This window comes from Balaenoptera ricei, chromosome 11 (genome assembly GCF_028023285.1).
Source record: "Balaenoptera ricei isolate mBalRic1 chromosome 11, mBalRic1.hap2, whole genome shotgun sequence".
Classification (NCBI taxonomy): Eukaryota; Metazoa; Chordata; class Mammalia; order Artiodactyla; family Balaenopteridae; genus Balaenoptera; species Balaenoptera ricei.
The window spans coordinates 36,978,139-36,999,063 of record NC_082649.1 but is presented as its reverse complement, the minus strand read 5'-3'; the positions used below and the strand labels follow the sequence as shown (position 1 = coordinate 36,999,063).

Sequence of the window (20,925 nt, the reverse complement as noted above, 5' to 3'; positions counted from 1 at the left end):
TAATGACCACTTAGGCTAGGGAAGAAAACTTACTCAAAAGGAAATATGACTAGTATATCTGGCAGGAAGATGGACAGTCTGTGAGAAAATCAGCCTAAAATCTAGTGACACTAGGTAGTTCCAGATTAGGACCACAGAAATCTCAAGTGGAAAAAGAAAATCTTCAGTATTACCCAGTTTTTTATATCTAATTTTTTATATTTGCCAAAATGTTTGCCAAGGGGGCACAGTCTTGGACAGATGATGGCCTACATCGCTAACACTTTGGCAGACAGAATTATTAGTCAATGGGACCAAGACAAAGTGAAGAAACAGTTAAAAAATGAACATGAAGGAGGTCAGTATGTAAGGAGCACATGCTGGCAGGAAACAAGACAGCTGCATAACACAGGAGAAACGCAGCCAGGCACAAGGAAGGAAAGGGAAAAGATGCGGGGTCACTGGGGAGTATCAACAGCCCATGCAGTAGAGCTTCCGGGAATGCAAGTTCAAGATGGCCGACATAATCGGCACATTTACCTTGCTCCCTTCCTGGAAACCAGTAGGTGACATCAAAGAAATACAAAGGAGACACCTTCATAATAGTGTTGCAAACTCAAAAGAAGGCTATTAGCAAATCAAGATTTTGTTGAATTTCTAGAAAATGGTAGGTGGATGAAACACTATTCATAAATCTGAGGGGAACTGGGCAGATTTCCATATAATAGCAAACTGAGCAGGATGGAAGAAAAACGACCCACATCCAGCCATACCATCATGAAATTTAAGACCTCCGAGGATGAAGAGAAGATCCTAAAGGCTTCTATAGGGAAAAATAAATTACTACAAAGAATAAGAATCTGCTTATATCAGATTTCTCATCAGCAGCATTAGATGACAGATGGCAATAAATCCAAGCTTTCAAAATTCTGAAGGAACTGAACTCTATACCCAGTTAAACTATGATTCAGGTATGCAAGTATTCTGAAAATTTGCCTTCCACATACCCTTTCTGAAGAGATTACCTATAGATTTACTCTGTGCAATGCTCATAAGGGATCTTCTTAACTAAGACACAATCAAGTCATATTTGGCTTCAAATTCACCCAGGAGAGAGAAGAGAAAAGACAGTGTGCCACCAGGGTAGCAGCAGGCATTTCTCCTCAGGGAGTGTCCTTGTAGCAGTCCATACAAATGTACAGGAGTCATTCCTGCTGGCATGCAAGTGACACAGCTCAGGTGAGTGTATAAGACTTATTCTGGGCAGGTGTGGGGCCTCTCTGGCCTAGAAGCCTTATATTTCAAATTGAAAATAGTATCTCTTGTAATAGTTCCATAAACACAGATCCCAGAACTTTCATGAGGGACATGTCTAGTCACAAGTCATCACACTCAGGAAACCCAAAGCTATGACTTCCAACCAGATATTAAAAGTCCTCCCAGCCAGATGCAACTGACCAATCAGGGGTGATTTTTATCATAAGCAATGTTGCCTAATAACCCAGCTGACATTCCACTTCGATCAGATTTTCAGGGGAAGAGATCTAGAAAGGTAACTGGGCCAAAGGACAATATCTCCTGCAAAGGAAAAAGGGTTTGATTACCCCTTTACCCACATTCTACAAAAAGATCACAGCTGTAGAGTAGGCCTAGGAAGCAGTCTGTTCAAAAATAAACCAATGATGGGATGTAAACTGGTGCAGCCACTGTGGAAAACAGTATGGAGGTTTCTCAAAAAACTAAAGATAGAACTACCATATGACACAGCAATTCCACTCCTGGGTATATATCCAAAAAAAACAAAGCCACTAATTTGAAATGATACATGCACCCCAATGTTCATATAGCAGCATTATTTATAATTGCCAAGATATGGAAGCAACCTAAGTGTCCATCAACAGAAGGATGGATAAAGAAGCTGTGATACACACACACACACACACACACACACAAAATGGAGTACTACTCAGTCATAGAAAAGAATGAAATCTTGCCATTTGCAACAACATGGATGGACTTGGAGGATATTATGCTAAGTGAAATAAGTCAGACAGAGAAAGACAAATACCGTAAGATATCACATATGTGGAATCTAAAAAATACAACAAACTAGTGAAAGAAAAAAAAACAGACTCAAAGATACAGAGAACAGGGACTTCCCTGGTGGCGCAGTGGTTAAGAATCCTCCTGCCAGTACAGGGGACACGGGTTTGATCCCTGGTCTGGGAAGATTCCACATGCTGTGGAGCAACTAAGCCCATGCGCCACAACTACTGAGCCCACACGCCACAACTACTGAAGCCTGCACACTCTAGGGCTGTGTGCTGCAACTACTGAAGCCCGTGCACCTAGAGCCCGTGCTCTGCAACAAGAGAAGCCACCTCAGTGAGAAGCCCATGCACTGCAACAGAATAGCCCCCGCTCACCACAACTAGAGAAAGCCCGTGCGTAGCAACGAAGACCCAATGCAGCCAAATTATAAAAAAATTTTTAAAAATAAAAATAAAAAAAAAGATACAGAAAACAAACTAGTCACTACCAGTGGGGAGGGGAGGAGGGACCATACAGGGGTAGGGAACTAAGAAGTAGAAACTATTATGTATAAGATAAGCTGCAAGGATATACTGTACAACACAGGGAATATAGCCAATATTTTATAACTACAAATAGAGTATAACCTTTAAAAATTGTGAATCACTATATTGTACACCTGTAACTTATGTAATATTGTACATCAACTATACGTCAATTAAAAAAAAGGGAAAAAAAATTAACCAGCAAACAAGAGTATGCTTTACATACTGTAACAGGAAAAAGAGGCAATTAGGAACTCCAGGAAAACAAAAAGCTGGCTAATATGAAGCTAGTTATTTATCATTTGTGGAATACTTCTGAGCACTTGTAAGAAAATCAAATCTGTGATCTGAACACAGTACAATTCTTCCAAGAGGGACACAAGTTCAGTGACGTTGAACAGCATTTCCCTCACTACAGAGCCAATGAATTACTAGATCTGAAGGGAGCAATGTTTATATAATCATAATATTATAATGAGTTCTTAGTGGTTTTCCCCTTTCAGGATTAGTTTATAGCCAACACATGGAAGATTTAAATAAATCAAAAAAAACAGAAAATAATATCATAAATCTTCACAATGTCAATGAGGTGGGACAGCTAACAGATGGGGAGAGACAGAGGGAAATGTAGGGGTGGTAATTTCTTTACTAACATAGTAGGGAGTCAAGAAATACTATCCACAATTGATGGATCAAAAAATAGAGGTTTAAGTACATTGTTTAATTTTAAAAGGTAAGTAATAGTAGAACTAAAAAGAAAAACATAATTAACAAAAAATGAGGAGTGGCTAAGTGAGCTAAATACCTCATTTATTTTTATACCAAGGAGTTAGTGAAGTTGATAAAGAGAGATATAAAAATATTATTTATAATTGAGAAGTTATAAAAACTAAAAAAAAAGTCAAAAGTAGTTACTTCTGAGGAATGAAACAGAAGATGGGAGGGTAAAAATTTACTTTTCACTTATATCTTTTTGGACTGTTGAAAATAACTTTCCATGGGCATGTTTTACATTTATAATAAAAGAAGAAAAACTGATGTTAGTATTTTACTGTACTGACACAGATTTAGGGTTCAGCAATTTAGAAGACAGTAGAGAAAAGCAATCAACGATTAAAAAGTGAAATAAGGGACTTCCCTGGTGGCGCAGTGGTTAAGAATCCACCTGCCAATGTAGGGGACATGGGTTCGAGCCCTGGTCCGGGAAGATCCCACATGCTGTGGAGCAACTAAGCCCATGCGCCACAACTACTGAGCCTGCGCTCTAGAGCCCGCGAGCCACAACTACTGAAGCCCGCATGCCTAGAGCCCGTGTCCGCAACAAGAGAAGCCACCGCAATGAGAAGCCCGTGCACCGCAATGAAGAGTAGCCCCCGCTCGCCTCAACTACAGAAAGCCTGCGCACAGCAACAAGTATCCAACACAGCCAAAAATAAATAATTTATTTTCTAAAAAAAGGGAAATAAGGTTAAAAGGTACAGGAATAGATGATGTGAAAAAAGAGAACAAAAAGTAATTTTGTAAAATCAGCTGATACATTTGTGAAAACATAGGTAAACCTTGAGGGCATTATGCTAAGTGAAGTAACTCAGACTGAGAAAGACAAATATTGTATGATCTCACTTATATGTGAAATCTAAACAAACAAACTCATAGAAACAGAACAGACTGATGGTTGCCAGGTGCTGGGGGGGCGGGGTGAGGGAAATGGGAGAAGGTGGTTAAAAGGTACAAACTTCCTATTATAAGATAAATAAGTTCTGGGAATGTAATGTACAGCATGGTGACTACAGTTAACAGTACATTTGTGTATTTCAAAGTTACTAAGAGAGTAGATCTTAAAAGTTCTCACCATAAGAAATAAAATTATAACTAGGTGAGGTGATGGATGGTAAACTTGCTGTGGTGATCATTTCGCAATATATACATATACCAAATCACTGGGTTGTACACTCTAACCTTATACAATGTTATATATCAATTACATCTCAATAAGCTGGGAAAAACCCCAAATCAGTCAATACAAAAACAGGATTATCTATGATAGAAAATGAGCCTTTATCTTGAAAGCTCCAACTGTAGCAGGCCAAAAAAGGAAACTATCCTAACCCAGGAGCAGGAATTTATAGGAAGACATTGGAAAATCTCACTCCCTAGGTCTTTTTCAGAGGACAGCAAAAATCTGTCCTCTGATTTCTTGACTAGGTAGAATGCTATCAAGAGGCAGGGCTATTGATTTCTAATGGTCCTATAGAATTTCATTTATAACATGACTTGCATACTTTATTTCACTAAAAAACAGGCTACAATACTTGAAGCTAATAGGATCCTCTCTTGAGGACTGCTCTGGAGTACATTAGTTCAAAAGGAAAGGCTTTCTTCTTTTATCATCTACATATCTTCCATAAGATGTTACAGGAAAACCCGAACGAACTTGTTGGCCAACCAATATATCTTCTAAGAACTAACTCAAAAATGGGAGGCATAATAGATTCAGGTTATGTCTATAAACATTAAATCATAACCTTTGGCTCCATTGATTCCTAGAGGATTAATAGGCACTCGCCTTCTTGCTACTACTCTTGTTCTTCTAATATATTATTTATTAATTTGTAAAACACTTACTGCTATAGTATCTAAGTGCTAACATACAAGGTTAAAAACACCTATATTATTGAAACCCACCAACTAATGGAAACAAAAAATTAAAAAGAGAGGATCTAATGAGTGAATGGGTTTTTGAATCAAGAAAAACCCATTTAAATAAATATAAAATCATTATGATATTATGTACCTTGTCAGTAGTTAGTCAACCAGTTCTTGTTGAAAACCTAATTGTATAACACCTTCAACAGGGGGACATAAAAGAGATGAGGAATCCAATTTATAACTCATAAAATGACAGAAGAGATGGGTGATGGTAACCAGTGAGATGTGTAAAAGATGAGGAAGAGAGGGTCTGGTTTGTGAGCTGTATACCCAATAAGCAATGACTCTGGAAAGATAAATGGGTGGTTGTTCATGGGCCTTGAAGGCCTTCCTAGTGTATAAAAAGGGTTCTGGGAGCTTGGAAATAAGTGAATCACTTCATTTCCCAGTTTTCATCATCCACCTTGGTTTAGCAATGCTTTGGGTTCTAGGAGGGAATGTGGTACCGGAGAAAGAGCCCTTCATTCTCTCTTTTATAAAATGAGGACAATATCCCACACAAGGTGTTTTGTATTCAGGACAGAATAAGATAAAATACATGCAGGTAAAGGAATACTAGTTACTAAATAATTGTTAGTTTTCTTATGGTATGGTAGAGATGGCTACAAGATCTGTGATCCACTGAGAAGTGGCTGCCCAGCCAGGAGCTGACTACGTTCCCTAGTCCTACTAGCATCTAGTGTGGCAACTGACTAGTTCTCCCCAGTGGAATGCAAGTGGAAGTGATGTTTACTATACCCAGGCCAAGGCTGTTCAGATCCAGGTTTACCTTCTCTCTGCTCTTTCCCCATCTATCAGCTAGATGCAAATGATGCTGATGAGGCCCTAGATGATGGCAGAACCACAAGAAGGAAGACACCTGGGTTCCTCAATCATCTGTGAAGAGCCACTTGACAACCAGGAATACTCATGACTGAGAAGTACACTACTGTGTTAAGCCACTGACATATTGAAGCCACTAGTTGTTACAGCAGCAAATGTTACCCTAACCAATACAAACATGCTATAAAATTACTATAATAATAATGGTGAGGATGTCAGACATTGCTTCAAACAAGCCATCATTAATGCTATTATGAAATCTTGAAAAGATGTTCAACATCATTAGCCATCAGGAAAATGCAAATCAAAACCACTATGAGATGCCACTTCACTCCCACTAGGATGGCTATGAACAAAAAGATAGACAATAACAAGTACTGGCAAGAATGTGGATAAATTGAAACCTTGTTACACTGCTGGTAGGAATGCAAAATGGTACAGCTGTTGTGGACAAGTTTGGCAGTTCCTCAAAAACTTAAACATAGAGTTACTATAAGACCCAACAATTCCACTCATAGGTATATATACAAGAGAACTGAGAACATATGTTCACACAAAAACTTGTACAGGAATGTTCATAGCAGCAATACTCATAACAGCCAAAAAGTAGAAACAATTCAAACGTTCATCAGCTGATAAATGGATAAACAAAATGTGCTATATATATTCCTATATTATGGAATACTATTCAGTCATAAAAAGGAAATGAAGTACTGATACATGCTATAACATGAATGAACCCTGAAACATTATACTAAGTGAAAGGAGCCTGGAGCAAAAGATCACATACTATATGATTCCATTTATATGAAACGTCCAGAATATGTAAATCCATAGCGACAGAAAGCAGATTACTGGGTGCTGGGGCTGTGGGCTCTGGAGGGAAATGGGGAGACTGCTAATGGGCAGGAGGTTTCTATCTGGGGTGGTGAAAATGTTTTGGAACAGTAGATAGTCATGATGATGGCACAACTCTGAACGTACTAAAAACCACTAAACTGTACAGTTTAAAATGGTGAATTCTATGGTATGGGAATCATATCTCAATTAAAATAAAAAAAGAAATCCCAGCTATTTGCTTTATCTTGCCTCCCACAGCATCTGGCTCTACACAAAAAGGTACTGAGCTCTTTTCAGGCAATGACTGGGAAAAGGTATGAGGGAACTTTCTAGGATGCTGCAGATGTGCTAATTTCAATCTGAGTGGTGGTTACATTCATTTTTAGCATGATTCTAAGCTGGTCAGAACTCATAATCCTTCTGCCTGGCTTCACCCATAACCAGGTAAGGTCAAACAGAGCCCCAATGCCATATGCATGAAACGTTTCTGTTTCCCCCAGGAGACCTAAGATACAAACTTTCCTTAGTTTAGGTAACAGTGTAACTAACATGAGATTAAATAAATATTTAAAGGTAACCCTGAGAATGATATGAGGGTGGGGAATAGGTGAGAGTCTCAGAATACTACTAAAGTGTGTATTGCATCAGCAAAACTCACTAAGGAAGAAAAAAGTCCCGAAGGGGTAGTAAGGGATGTGGGGGGAGGACCTGAGAGAGGATTGCATGTGGAAAGTATCTTTCTTTTCCCTGCTTAGATACATGCCACTTTTAAAAGTCAAGTTAAAACCACAAAATAAGAAATGCTTCTTTGGTCATATAAAGTAAATTCTCATCCAAGTACTTAATAGTCAAAACTGAAGTAGGGCTTCCCTGGTGGCGCAGTGGTTGAGAATCTGCCTGCCAATGCAGGGGACATGGGTTCGAGCCCTGGTCTGGGAAGATCCCACATGCCGCAGAGCAACTAGGCCCATGAGCCACAACTACTGAGCCTGCGCGTCTGGAGGCTGTGCTCCCAACAAGAGAGGCCGCGATAGTGAGAGGCCCGCGCACTGCGATGAAGAGTGGCCCCCGCTTGCCGCAACTAGAGAAAGCCCTCGCACAGAAACGAAGACCCAACACAGCCAAAAATAAATAAATTAATTAATTAATTAAAAAAAAAAGAACTATAGGCTCATTAAGTAAAAAGAGGCACAAGACCCCTTTAAAAAAAACAAAAAAAAATCAACAAAAAAAACTGAAGTAAAGGATCATCAGAATGTTTTAACCTCCAAATAAGAATATAATTTGGTGACTCCATGAATCTTCACTGGAACCTTCTGAATCCAGTGGAAAGACTGTCTTTTAAAGTGGCATAAATTCCTGAAGGATGTAACTTACTTGCAGGTGACTTTAGTTCTGTCGGCTACCATGGTCCACTGCTGCTGGTTGGTGGAAACCTCGACGTAGTAGCTATAGCTCCGATCGTCACAGTCCCACAGTAATAACCTGAACAGAAGAAAAACATAAGAATGCTGTGAATGTTCCATCTGGCTCTTTCCTTAGGCTGTGTGCGTGAGGGGCTCTATGTCTACTCTAGCCTTCCAACCTGTCTTCTTTGCCCACACACTTCCAGGACTAAAGAAAGAAAGTGAATCCCCAACGAAAGCATGCTGGGAGAAGGTGGAGTCAGCCTGCAGTGAGAGGCCTGTTTCTTTAAAAATTTACTTCACAAGTCACCCAACCCCAGGCGGCCTCTGTCCCCCAAGTGGCAAAGATCTTCTGATTGGCTTATCAGGGAGAAGTCCCCAAATCCTCCTTCCTGATTCTTCCAGCTCTCATCTCTTTGGCTGGGCTGAACAAAGGTAACACCCTTGAGACCACTGTTCACGGGGAAATCTGTGCTTTCTAATTGGTCTTCTAAGTGGTAGTTACTAGTATGCCCCAATGACCTTAAACATGTTTCAGGTTCCTTCTCATTCTGACCAGACTTTCTGCATAGCTTTCGTAAGACTGCCTGATTGGGAGATACAGGCAAACATATATTCGTCAGTAAAACTTTTTATTTCTTAGAAATTGATCATATTGCTCCTGTTCTTCTTATCCCCCTTTTTAGCTCAGATAAGAACCAAAGCATTGACTATGTGATTTTATTTACTTGAAGCTCAAAAGAGACAAGATTTATCTATGGTGACAGGAGCCAGAATGGTAGTTACCTCTGGGGGAGGGAATGATTGGGAAAGGGTGAGGGAACCTTCTAGGATGCTAGAAATGGGCTAATTTTGATCCAGTGGAAGTTACATGGGTATATACATGTGTAAATATCCATCAAGCTATTCACAAAAGGTTTGCGCACTGTATGTGTGTCATTCCTGAATTTTAAAAATAGAATAGGGCTTCCCTGGTGGCGCAGTGGTTGAGAATCTGCCTGCCAATGCAGGGGACACGGGTTCGAGCCCTGGTCTGGGAAGATCCCACATGCCGCGGAGCAACTGGGCCCGTGAGCCACAATTACTGAGCCTGCGCGTCTGGAGCCTGTGCTCCGCAACAAGAGAGGCCGCGACAGTGAGAGGCCCGCGCACCGCGATGAAGAGTGGCCCCCGCTCGCCACAACTAAAGAAAGCCCTGGCACAGAAACGAAGACCCAACACAGCCAAAAATAAATAAATAAATAAATTAAAAAAAAAAAAAAAGAATCTAAATATTACAATATGGGAGCAGAACACAGTCCAGCCTTCTGCTTCTGACAGTGCCACTGTGGTGAGAGATCATTGTGTTCTATAATTTCAGCCTCAAAAGTCCTTCCCATACAAGATATCTATCTTATTGCTTTACGGTTGGGCATGCACATTTGTTTCCTCCACCAGCTAGAACAGAGTGAGCTCCCTGAAGGCAGTGTCTATGTCTTACTGGTTTTTCCACACGCAGGACTTGGCACAGACTCTCACACAGAGCCTACACTCCATGAATATGTGCTGAGCGAATATCAGTAGATCATTTGTAACAACAACAACAATGATCATTATTATTATAATGGCCAAAATTTCTTTAATGCTTACTGTGTACCAGGCCCTATGCTAAATGCTCTATGTAACTTATTAAATCTTTCCAAAAGTCCTCTTAGCAAGCATTATTATTCTCATCAAATTATATATGGTGAAAGTGAGGCTTAAAGCTGTTAAGTAATTTATCTAAACTCAGTGAGGGTTCCAACCTGGTGTCCTGACCAAAGCCCCTTTCTGTACTCTGCTGTCAAATGTTTCCTTTACTCCCAGGTTATGTATCTGGGCCACAGTTTACAACCTATAACCTATCACTCTACAAAAGTAGTTTGTATTATTTCTCCTTAATCCTGCAAGTACAATCAATGACAGTCCTTTGCACAAGTTCAGTTTAGTGTCACCTCTAAAGCTATTACTAAGGATTAGAAATGCCACTGTGTTCCGCTTTCCCCTCAGTTCCTTATTTTCAATTGTAATTTTGTTTGCTATCAATGATAGTACACACTACTTAATAGGCTAGAATTCATCTTTTAAGTAGAGAAAACTGTTAAAAGGTTTTGGAAAGCATAAACAGATGTGTAATACTGCACATGCTACTGCTTCTCTTGAACTCACCTAAGTATTTAATCTCTCAAAGTACTCTGAATCAATCAGACAGGAATCCACCCTATAGTTTTTAGTGTCCAATAATTCTACTTTTAGATTATACCAGTGTGCGTGATAAGAAAGTGAATCATTTCCCTCATTAGTCATTTCCTCAAATATTACTCTAGTCTCTCAGCATGTTTATGCAGTTAGCCTATATTAATTTATACTTAGTAACTTTTAAAAATGTAATTTTTGCTTCTATGTTTGGCTCTCAGAATGAATATAAGCCTTTTAGAAAGATCATTGATCTCTCTGTTTTTAAAAAATTCTACTCCAAACATGTGGGCTCTGTTTATAGCATATGTTCCATATATGTTCTGGGCTGAAATCATTCATAACTCTGCCAAAGTAGACTAAAACCAGGAAAAAAAACTTCAAAATAATTAACCATTCTCTTTATTGAACAGCCCTGGAACAGGCTTTTTGGGAGATGATGTTGAGGCTGTTTCCCAATGGAATTTTGGATTATTTATGGAGAGCCAGGTTTATCATAATCCATATCCTTCTGGATAATCATGAGTTAGTGCTTCTACCAGTGTATCCAAATGAAAATAATCAGTCCCTTTTGGGCTAAAATCTAACCAGATCTTGAAATATTTCATGGAAAAATATTTTTCATGGAAAAATGTTTCATGGAAAAAGTTACAGTAACTTATTCTATAAAGTCCTCCAATTTCTTTCAAGGTAAAATGAAGATCACTTGTAATTCCAGTAATTTTGTCAACACATATACATGGTGCAAACTGCTTCTTTGCTTAATGACCTATTATGAATATCTTTTTTTTGCATCATCAAATATTCTTCCTCATCATATGTACTGGTTTCATAGAATTTCACTGTGTGGATGCCCCGTAATTTACTTAATTAGTCTCTTATTGTTGGACATTTAGGTAGTTGATAATATTGCACTGCTTTGAAACCTCTGTGATGAGCATTCTTAAGCTAAATCTATGGTTATTGCCTTTGAAAGTCGCTAGAAGTGAAACTCCTGGAGCAGGGCTTATGAGGCCTTGATATGTATTATAGAACAGCTGCACACCTGTCCCCTCCCCTCACCCGCAATGACAGTCTGCACCAATTCATACTCACACCACCAGCAGTGTATGAAAATGCCTGTTCTGTGCATCATCACCAATATTGTATATTATCTTTAAAAATACTGCCAATTTGATAGATGAAATCTCTCTCATTATTTTAATTTGCAGTTTTTTACTTATCATTGAACTTGAACATTTTACCCATTTTCTACTTATATTTATCCTTTTGTTAATGACTTACAAGATGCCCTTTATATTTAAAGGATATTAATCCACTGCCTATCACAGTTTGCATGCTGAAGATACTAATTTTTATTAGCCTACTCTATCAATCTTTACCTCAATAATTTCTCCTGGCCTAAATTCTTTTTTCTGAACAGCAGCCAAGTGCACATACCAGTTGAGACATCTCCTCTCTATTCCTCTATTAAGAGTCCCTGGGGGCTGGAAATGCGGGGTCAGGGTGACTCCTGAGTGGAAAAGGGACACTGATGGATCTCAGGTTGTCAAGCAAGGGCTCAGACTCACCTACACATAGGAGTTTTTAAGAGAGATTCTTTTTTTAAAATTGAATGAAAGATTCTTCAAATTCTATAGTGCTCTACAATTTTCAAAAATTTCACACACATGATTTCATATAATCCCATAATAACCATTTTTTAAATCCTCTACCCCTATATTGCCCCTCCCCCTCCCCTTCCCCCCACTGGTAGCCACTAGTTTGTTCTCTATATAAAAGGGATTCTAATTTATGTGCTAGGATGCATACTTGCTTGGAATATAGGCTTAGCCAAGAATGAAAACCCCTCTGTTGATTCAACTGAAAAAAAAGCAAGCACAGCTTAAGGACACTAAAGGAAAAATTGGCTCAATCTCTTTTTTGCCCATGGAGAGAAATTTTGTTCTAATAAGGCACAACTGTAAAGCTCACCAATTCCCTTCACTTCTTTCCCTGCCAGCAAAGTCTGTTCCCGTATCTTTGCACCTGCAACAACACAGCAATATTTCCGATTTGTAATCTGCCAGAAAAGGTCTGCCCAGTGAGCTGGCCCAGGACAGACACACTCCCTCTGACGTTAATTGAGAGTAGCTCCTTAAACATACCCGACATCCCCCCACCCACACATCAGAAGCCATTTTCAAAAGGGGCTGAATAAAGGAAGCTGCTAGCCAAGATCTACTGATGCAGATCAAGTCTGTGTTTAGCTGTGGCCACAAACCACTCCACCCAACGAGCACTGCATGAAACGCCTGGTGATATTAAATACCGTCTCCTCCATCTTCCTTATTCTCATTGTGGAATTTCCCTGAAAAGCAGTGAAGAGCTGGGCTTTTTTAAATTGATTAGCAGATGTGATTTTGCTTACATCTTCCATAAGTGCTCTGGCTGGCTGCATACCATTGATTACTGGGGTTCAGTTTACAGGAACTAATTGCTCTCTTTGCTGGTGTTTTGATACAAAATTCAATAGCGAATATGTTTTCAAAACTCTTGTCTTTGCGACTTGAGTCAGAAGTGACTTGAGGCAAACCCAGTGGACTGAGTTTTCCCTTCTTTAAAATAATTGCTCTCTCATCAGTCTGTGAAGAAAGTTTCCAAATTATAGCATTCTAATTGGAAAGTCTGCATTATGCATGCGATGACAAACTATGTTGTGCTGAATGGCATTTTTTTCATCCTTTTCTTAAGGGATTAATTCTGTGCCAGATTGTGAACAATGGCTGAGGTTTAACAGTTGAGATCAACAGCTTCTCCACTGAATTGGTGTCTTTTACATCAGCAGCAAGTGTCTGTTTTGCCTGCTTCTAACTGTCCATCGTTCGTGGGAGACTCCACTGCAAGGCCAGGGGTCAAGACTGCTGCTCTTGCTGAGTTTTCCCATTTGGGTGAAAACAGACAACTAAGGGAAGATCAACTGCCAAGATATTAATCATATAATAATAATTTATCATAAAATCCATTTCCAATCTCTCAAAGTCAAAGGTACTTCTGACCTCAAAAATTTGCACTGACTATTCTTTGTTAAAAATCTCCAGAAATTAAGTTCTCCAGAAATAATTGTCTTCCATTCAACAATTCAACAAATATTTATTGAGCACTGGCTAAGTGACATTAGGCAAGTCATTTAACTTGTACTTCAGTTTCATCCCTTGTGAAATTAAAGGTCTAGATTTGATGGTTTTCTAAGGGCTCTTCTAGTTCCAACATTTTGTAATTTTCTGCAACAGCCTATGCAGTACAGGGTTTTGGGGTTTTTTGGGGGCATATCTGTCCTTTACATAGTAACTCCTCTTTATTTCTCTATCTATCTATCTATCTATCTATCTATCTATCTATCTATCTATCTATCTATTTATTGGCCGTGCTGTGCAGCATGCACGGGATCTTAGTTCCTGAACCTGGAAGCGCCGTGGAAGCGCACAGTCTTAACCACTGGACCACCAGGGAAGTCCCAGTAACTCCTCTCTTTGAGAACTATTTCTGGCCCAACCTTGAGGTATATGTAGGGGGTTCCTGAGCTCTGTAGACCCAGCTGCATTACAGGAAGACATATGACCCCTGGTGGGCCAATCAGATTTCATACCAAAAATTTAGAATTATGTAAGATTTTAGCATAATTGGCTCTGTTCACTTAAAATGATGATAAAATTGTAGACATTCTGGAGTGACCCTCTTTCATCAGAAGCTCAAAGAAGCGAAGAAAGTCATCTGCGATGAGAAGCAAGAAGACAGATGGTATGGCCCAGGGAGGGCTGTCTGGGCTCCTCGCAGGATTCCAACATCTGATTTTAGTCCCTATGGGGGCCACCAGAGTTCCTGCCCTAGTGTTCCATGAGAAATGTCCCAATCACTGTAATAAACTCACCATGGATGGCTTAAGCCATCTTTACTTGGTTTCTGCGGCTTGGAAACAAAAGAGCCTACGATAAGCTCCTAGCAGAGTGCACGAAAAGAGCAGACATTCCGATGATGAGGATGACAATGATGACAGGGTGGCTACGAGACCAGAGAGACTATGAGGTGGTGTGGAGGCTCACTCTGGACAGCAACCTTTTCATTCAAACGTGAAGGAAGATCCTTTGTTGAAGCCAAGAGTGGGAGGACTGCAGTGTGGGGTGAAAAGGCAAAACAGGTTTTGGAATAGGCTCCGTGAGGCCAGCTGAGCTGCAGGGAGGGGCCTTTCGAAGATGGAGCAATCAGCGTGGGTTAGAACTCTCTTCAGCAGTGGCACCGAGGGAGCAGGAGGGAAGAAAGCAGGATCGACAGTGACAAGGAAGAGACAGTGCAGGATCAGGGAAGTGAAGGGTAGTTAAGAGTGTTTACCACTTCAGGCTGCTGAGGAGTTACGTGGGGTCAGAGGGGCTGACTACCTTTCAGAAGAGAGAGGGACTGGAGGTCGTGACGCAAAAGAGCGGATGCGATGGACATGAAGGTGAGGGAGAAAGGTATGAAGTTCTGGTCACAAGGGGAACTTTCAGTGCCTTCACCTCATTCAGAAGAGTACAGTTCTCACTCTTCTGAATGAGGAGCAGAAAGACAAACATCATGTTAGAGGCTCTATTTTAATCTCTGCTATTGAGAGGCAGGAGGGAGCCTGTAACAGCTGCCAGAAGTCAGTACAGTTTCAGAGGAACAACTTTACTGGTGAGAAACTGGGATTTTCCCAAAGATGAGAGGGATCCTATTGTCAGCTGTCACAGGGTTCAATTATGTAGCTTCCTCCTCAGGTGGGGAGCAAGGTCAAGCTGAGAAGAGCTGCTGGAGGGCCACAGGCCCAAAATGAGATTCTCAGCGGGAGACTGGAACTGAGAGCCAGCGCTTTAACAAAGCGTGTGGAGCGGACCAGGTAGCTGCCCTGCAGATTCCAGACACGGGAACTCCTGAGGAGCAGCGCCATGGGGGCCCTGCCTCTAAGTGGGCCACAACCTCTCAGGGCAAAGGGGACACCAGGAGAAGAAGAAAGCACAGACTGCTCGACAGATGGAAGGGGAACTTGGGAAATACGTTAGTCAGAGTACATCAGAGAGTCCACGTACTGTCTGACATTGTTTAATCTCTCATATATCTTAGAGAGTGACTTCTCTAAGAGAGGAAGAAGTAATGACACTGGCTAAATAATCTTCTTTTGCAGCTGGCAAGGGAAAAGGTAAGCGCAAGCTCTCGGCTGTCTGGCACATGCAGCTTCTGTGTTTAGTCACTGAAGCCCCAGGATGAGGAAAGGTGAGGCTGTGTGTACACGCGGGCTCCACCGCATAGGCTAGTTCACTGAGAAAGGGGGGGATAAAAGGAGGGGCCTTCCTCCCATCAAATCTTATGTTCTATACAGTATAATTCAGGTGAGTTATCTGAAAGTGGAGAAATGCCAATGGAGAATATACCTGCAGGATACGGCTACATGGAAAGCTGGATGGGACACAACTTTGAGACAGTACAAAACTACCAACTTTTAACAGCTAATTGAGACCATCATTTCACTCCTTGAAGGGATTAAGTTTTTAATTTCAAGTTTTAGGTGATGACATAAAAGGTAACAGCATACTACCAAACAACATGGCTGCAGCTGCAATATTCAGTAAACACTGAGTGTGGAAAGAATGGCGAAGAGCTCATCATAATCTCACCTCACATTCACACAGACCTCAACGGTTTCAAAATGTTTTTGCATACATTATCACATTTGGAAAAAAAAACAATTTATAATCAGCACATTTCCTGCTTTCAATGCAAATCTATTTTTCTAAGTTACTTGGTTAATTTTTTTACATGAGCTAAACATTGAATAATCTGTAAAAAAGATTGCTTGGGCAATCATTTGGCAAACCCTTTATTAATAAGTAAGTTTTGGCCTAGGCTTAGATTTCATCCTACACAGTCCAATTTGATGAAAATTCTTTCATTTTATGTTTTCAGTGTGGATATATGAGAAAATTTTGTCCAGGCCAAACAGCCCTTGAGAAGAAAAGCAGTTTTCTTCTATTTTCCAAGGTGACTCTTTTCAATACAGCCCCTTCCTTAAGCGGGATGTTGGCATCAAAAATACTGGGAACCATTTCAAATGGTCTCGTTATATTTTAAAAGACCGTTACAGACCTCTTCGGCAGTGGCACGCTAAGCAGGTATGCGGCCTTTACAGATCTCTCCCTGCGTTTAAATTTGGCGTCATCAGTTCCCCTCTCCGCAGCAAGGCTAGCTTCCTTGATCTCAGCAGCGTCCTCATCATGACGTGTATACACAGTCAGTGAGCTTGGCCCGATTTGGCTCAACAGTAGGATCGGAAAAGGAGGTGTAAGAGGTAGAAATGGAGAGGTCCTGCCCAGACCACAGGGCTTAGCTCCCTAGGGATCAAGTCCAGCTCCATTTCAGCTTCATTTGCTATTAGGGGCTGTTGTGATTTTAAAAGGTCAGAATCAGTTTCTTCCGTTAACAGCTGAAGGCAGTATGCATTAATGTGAGCTTTCCTTTCCCCTGTCCACAATTCTATGAAATTATTGGGAGGGTGAGAAGAAGGGACAGGCATGTTAAATAGCTCCAAACTCACTCATCTATCAGTTGACTGGTAGGGGTTTTCCTTCTTGGATCTTTACTTACACCTCTGACTCTTGTAGAACAAGTGGCCCCAGTGTGGCAGGGGAGTAAAGTCACCTGGTTCCAGGTTCCCTGTGTAACACCACCCAATCCCCACCCCACACCCCCTTCAGCTTTCAGGACCAAGTCCAGTCAGGACCATGCATGGCTCGTCGTCCCCAGCGCAGTGCCTTACAGATCATAAGCTCTACTGGGTTGAACTGAAGGAGACATGGGGACAGGACAGGAGATGATGATGGAAAGGAGACGGAACTACAGGTAAATCACCCTTTTCACATGATGAGCTAGCAGCACAGCATCTTTTAAGGCTCTATAGCCTGAGTTACATTTCAATCCGAACACACCCCCAGCCAGTCCTCTACCCCCACACCCTTCTGGAGAGTCTCAGTGAAGAGATAATTTATGAAATGTACCAACTCTGACTACTATTTCATCTCTTGAGCTCCTTCTCCCGCCCCTCCTCTGACCACTTGCACATATGTGCCCACATGTGCACAGCCTATGAAGCACCAAGAAGCAGAGCCAAAGGGGAATTTAATAAGCTCCACAGTTCCTTTTCAGTCCCTTGGGTCAGGTTTTCATAGGAATTCGTATCTGTGGGAGAACTCACACTTTAGCTACAGGCAGATCTCTGTATTCTCTCAACCTGGTGATAAAGGGAGAGAATGGAAGGGCAAAACAAGGTGGGAAGGCTGGACTCCGAATATTATAGGCAAGAGAATATTCCAGCAGCGATGAACTACAAGGCAAAACTCTTCCTATTCGGTCATGTAATCTCTTTATTTTTGTTCTCACCAAATCTCTTCTCTGGTCTCTCTGAACACTGCCAGTACTATCTTCCCACAGCTCTCTCTTTCTTACCAGCCTGACCTTTTCACCTTTTCACCCAAATCAGATCTGGGTTTCAACCTTTGCTCCAGCTTCGAATCATCTTCTTTTCCCCACAGGTCACCCTCTACAAAGTTCTGAGCTCTTTCTGAAAATGATTTTAAAACACTTGCCCATCCAATCCAAACCCCCGTGCTCCTTCCGCAGTACCGCCTGTGCTGGCCCTGGCTCATTCCTCCTTCAGGTCCTCTCTCCACTAAGTGGCTGCTTTCCTCCTGTTGCATTCCCAAATCTCGTGTTTATTCCGTTAGGTCCTGCAAGAAATGCTTTCCTGAGCTCTCCCTCATATTTACCCGGCCTAAATTTCTTCCCTTTAAATCCCTTCTCTAATGAACTTCCCTCACGAAATTCTTCTGCGAAGGCTTTCACATGAAAACAACTACACTCTAAAACAGAAAAATAAAACTATAATAAGTTGCAAGTGCTATAAAATTTAAACACTTAGAGTAAGTAGATTATTCTATTTGAAGTTTGAGGTATCTGACAAATCATAATCCTCCATGTGGTACATGATATACCATTACAATAAAGACAACATTAATGAGAATAATATTATAATAATAGCATCTTCATCACAAATATGTAAAAGTGAGAATCCTAACAATGGTAAGTACTTATAAACAAAAGATAATTAATCAATTTAATAAGTAACCGTGTGATAAATCCTTTGAAGAATGGCAAAAAGCAAGAAAAAAAGTGAGATTTTATGTAATTTTTTTATAACGGCTAGAGGGAAAAATAGCTAATTATGTTTTTCAATGGAATTCTTTTGATCACTGGCCACTCAGAACAGTTTTCTTGATCCAGGTCTTCAAAGCTGGGATCATAAGTTTTAATTCAAACGTTTTCAACTGAACATTAATAACTCTAACTTTTCTAACTGCTAAACAGCCATAATTAAATCAAACTGGTGTGAGTTACAGGACCAAAGGCTAAACGGGCAGTTGCCTTTTTTTTCCTGGAATCACCTATGCTATTTCCCCAGAGTGGGAGGCCCAGGCAAAGGCTGTGAATGGGGAGGGGCCGTGGTTCTCCCACCTCTGCAGAAGATGTGAGGGTGCAGTTTCTGTCTCATAAATACTCACCAGAATTGCAGAATAGCTTCCCCCTCCCTCCCACGTTTGTTTGGTTGAAGGATCATCAGACAAGAGAAAAACACTCCCTCTTTGGAATGTATTCTGCATGAGCTGCCTTTTTAGAAATAACCCTCCCAGGTGCTGACATGAATATTCACAAGAGTATGCTGGGCACAGGGGCCAGTCTCCATGCCATGTACACTAATCCTTCAAAATGTATTCCAGGCAAGCTACCAGGGTAAACTCCTATACGGGAACTGGGCTTTCAGGTGATGGATATTGGATGGCTGAAAGGAGAAAATCTGAGTGAAGGAGGCAGAGATGAATAAATCACTCATATCCGTCTAAAGCCCTGCTGCAGCTAGACTTGCCACTTTGACTCAAGCACAGCATAAGGCTTCATTAGAATACTGTACTCTGTGAATTAAACTGTTTCTTTTGTTCATCTGGCTTATCCTTCCTCATCAAGAAAAACAAACATTTATCTCCCCTGTGCCCCACAGCCCTATCTGTTGGACCCCTTTTTACTTTCTTCTTGCTTGGCTGATAGGACCTACACAGGCATCCCAAGAACACAGTTCTGGTACCACGCAGGCACCCAATGCAGGCATGCGAGCGTACACACACACACACACACACACACACAAACACACAAACACACAAACACCTCATGCCACCCCACTTTACATCACTACCCTGACTCACATTCAGAAAGGTATAGGCAGAAAAGATTAAGAACCTCACAAACCAGGGAAGGAATCATGCCCAAAGTGGTGAGATCACAGACTTCTCAGGATCCTCCCACTCTGGTACTGAATCCCCAAGATCAACACTGAGATTCATGCTGAGGGGACCTGGCTAAGGCAGAAGGGGACTTGGTTAAGGCAGCCGGTCTGAAATACACATGAAACTGTCATAACGCTCTTCAGACAATCAATGTTTAAGTGTCAGGGGCTGGGAGACATCCCTGGGGGTAATTTCCCAGGAGCTGGTGCTAGAACTGTTCCAGCTGTAAGCACCGTTCGTGCCCTAATAGCTTAGGGCATTTGGGAGCTTGGGGGATCCTGGCAAGTCAAAGGAAGAAGGAATATGAGCAAGGAAGAAGAAAATGGTGTAGCTTCAGTGACATTCTAGATCAAGTTATCTCCTCAGCTTACTTGGACCACAAAGGGCTCCACTAACTCTCCTTCAGCCTCTGATGGACACAAGGACATTCCAAGGCAATATGCAGCAGTGGCATCAGATGGGACAAGAGTCCCAACTCTGCTTCTAATTTGCAACCTTATCCTCTCAGATTTATAATCTGTTAAATGGGGTGTGAGGGTAGCGGAAGAGAGGGAGACAGATTCTAATTTGGATGATCTGTGGTTCCTTGTTTCTTTAATCTTTTTTTTCCTTTTAATTACAAAGTAATACATGATAGATCCTTTGGTACTTCTTATAAGGTATCCATAATAAAAAGGTGTTTACTAAATGCAAAAAACATAAGCCAGTATTTTCAAAAATATTCTTAAGTAGCAGAACCCCTTTTACAAACAACGTCTTAGAAGAATATAAATATCCATAACAGATAAAAGCAGAACTGCTCTACTAAGGTCAGCTTTGGGGCTGAAGCCTCATCTGCCAGACTTGCTATTGTGGCAGCGCCCAAGGCTCATCCCCCATAAAACAGAGAAGGAAAAACCACTGGGTCATGGTGTATATCTTGACCCCAAACTAAATGCTGATATTAATGTTCATATCTTTTAATAACAGGCTTCTAAATATTATTACTCACATTCTTTG

General features: G+C 41.0%; 1 protein-coding gene across 4 annotated transcripts in view; it reads right to left on the bottom strand.

The window, feature by feature from the left end:
• Positions 1-20,925, bottom strand: part of BTBD9 (BTB domain containing 9) — a 406,786-nt gene that overhangs the window by 74,204 nt on the left and 311,657 nt on the right. For all 4 annotated transcript variants that reach the window (XR_009505745.1, XM_059938776.1, XM_059938774.1 and 1 more), the window contains exon 9: positions 8,304-8,411. Coding sequence is in view for 3 of the 4 variants with exons in the window: in XM_059938776.1 (XP_059794759.1) it covers positions 8,304-8,411 (108 nt within the window). In the remaining variant the exon portion in view is untranslated. The remainder of the gene's footprint in view (positions 1-8,303; positions 8,412-20,925) is intronic.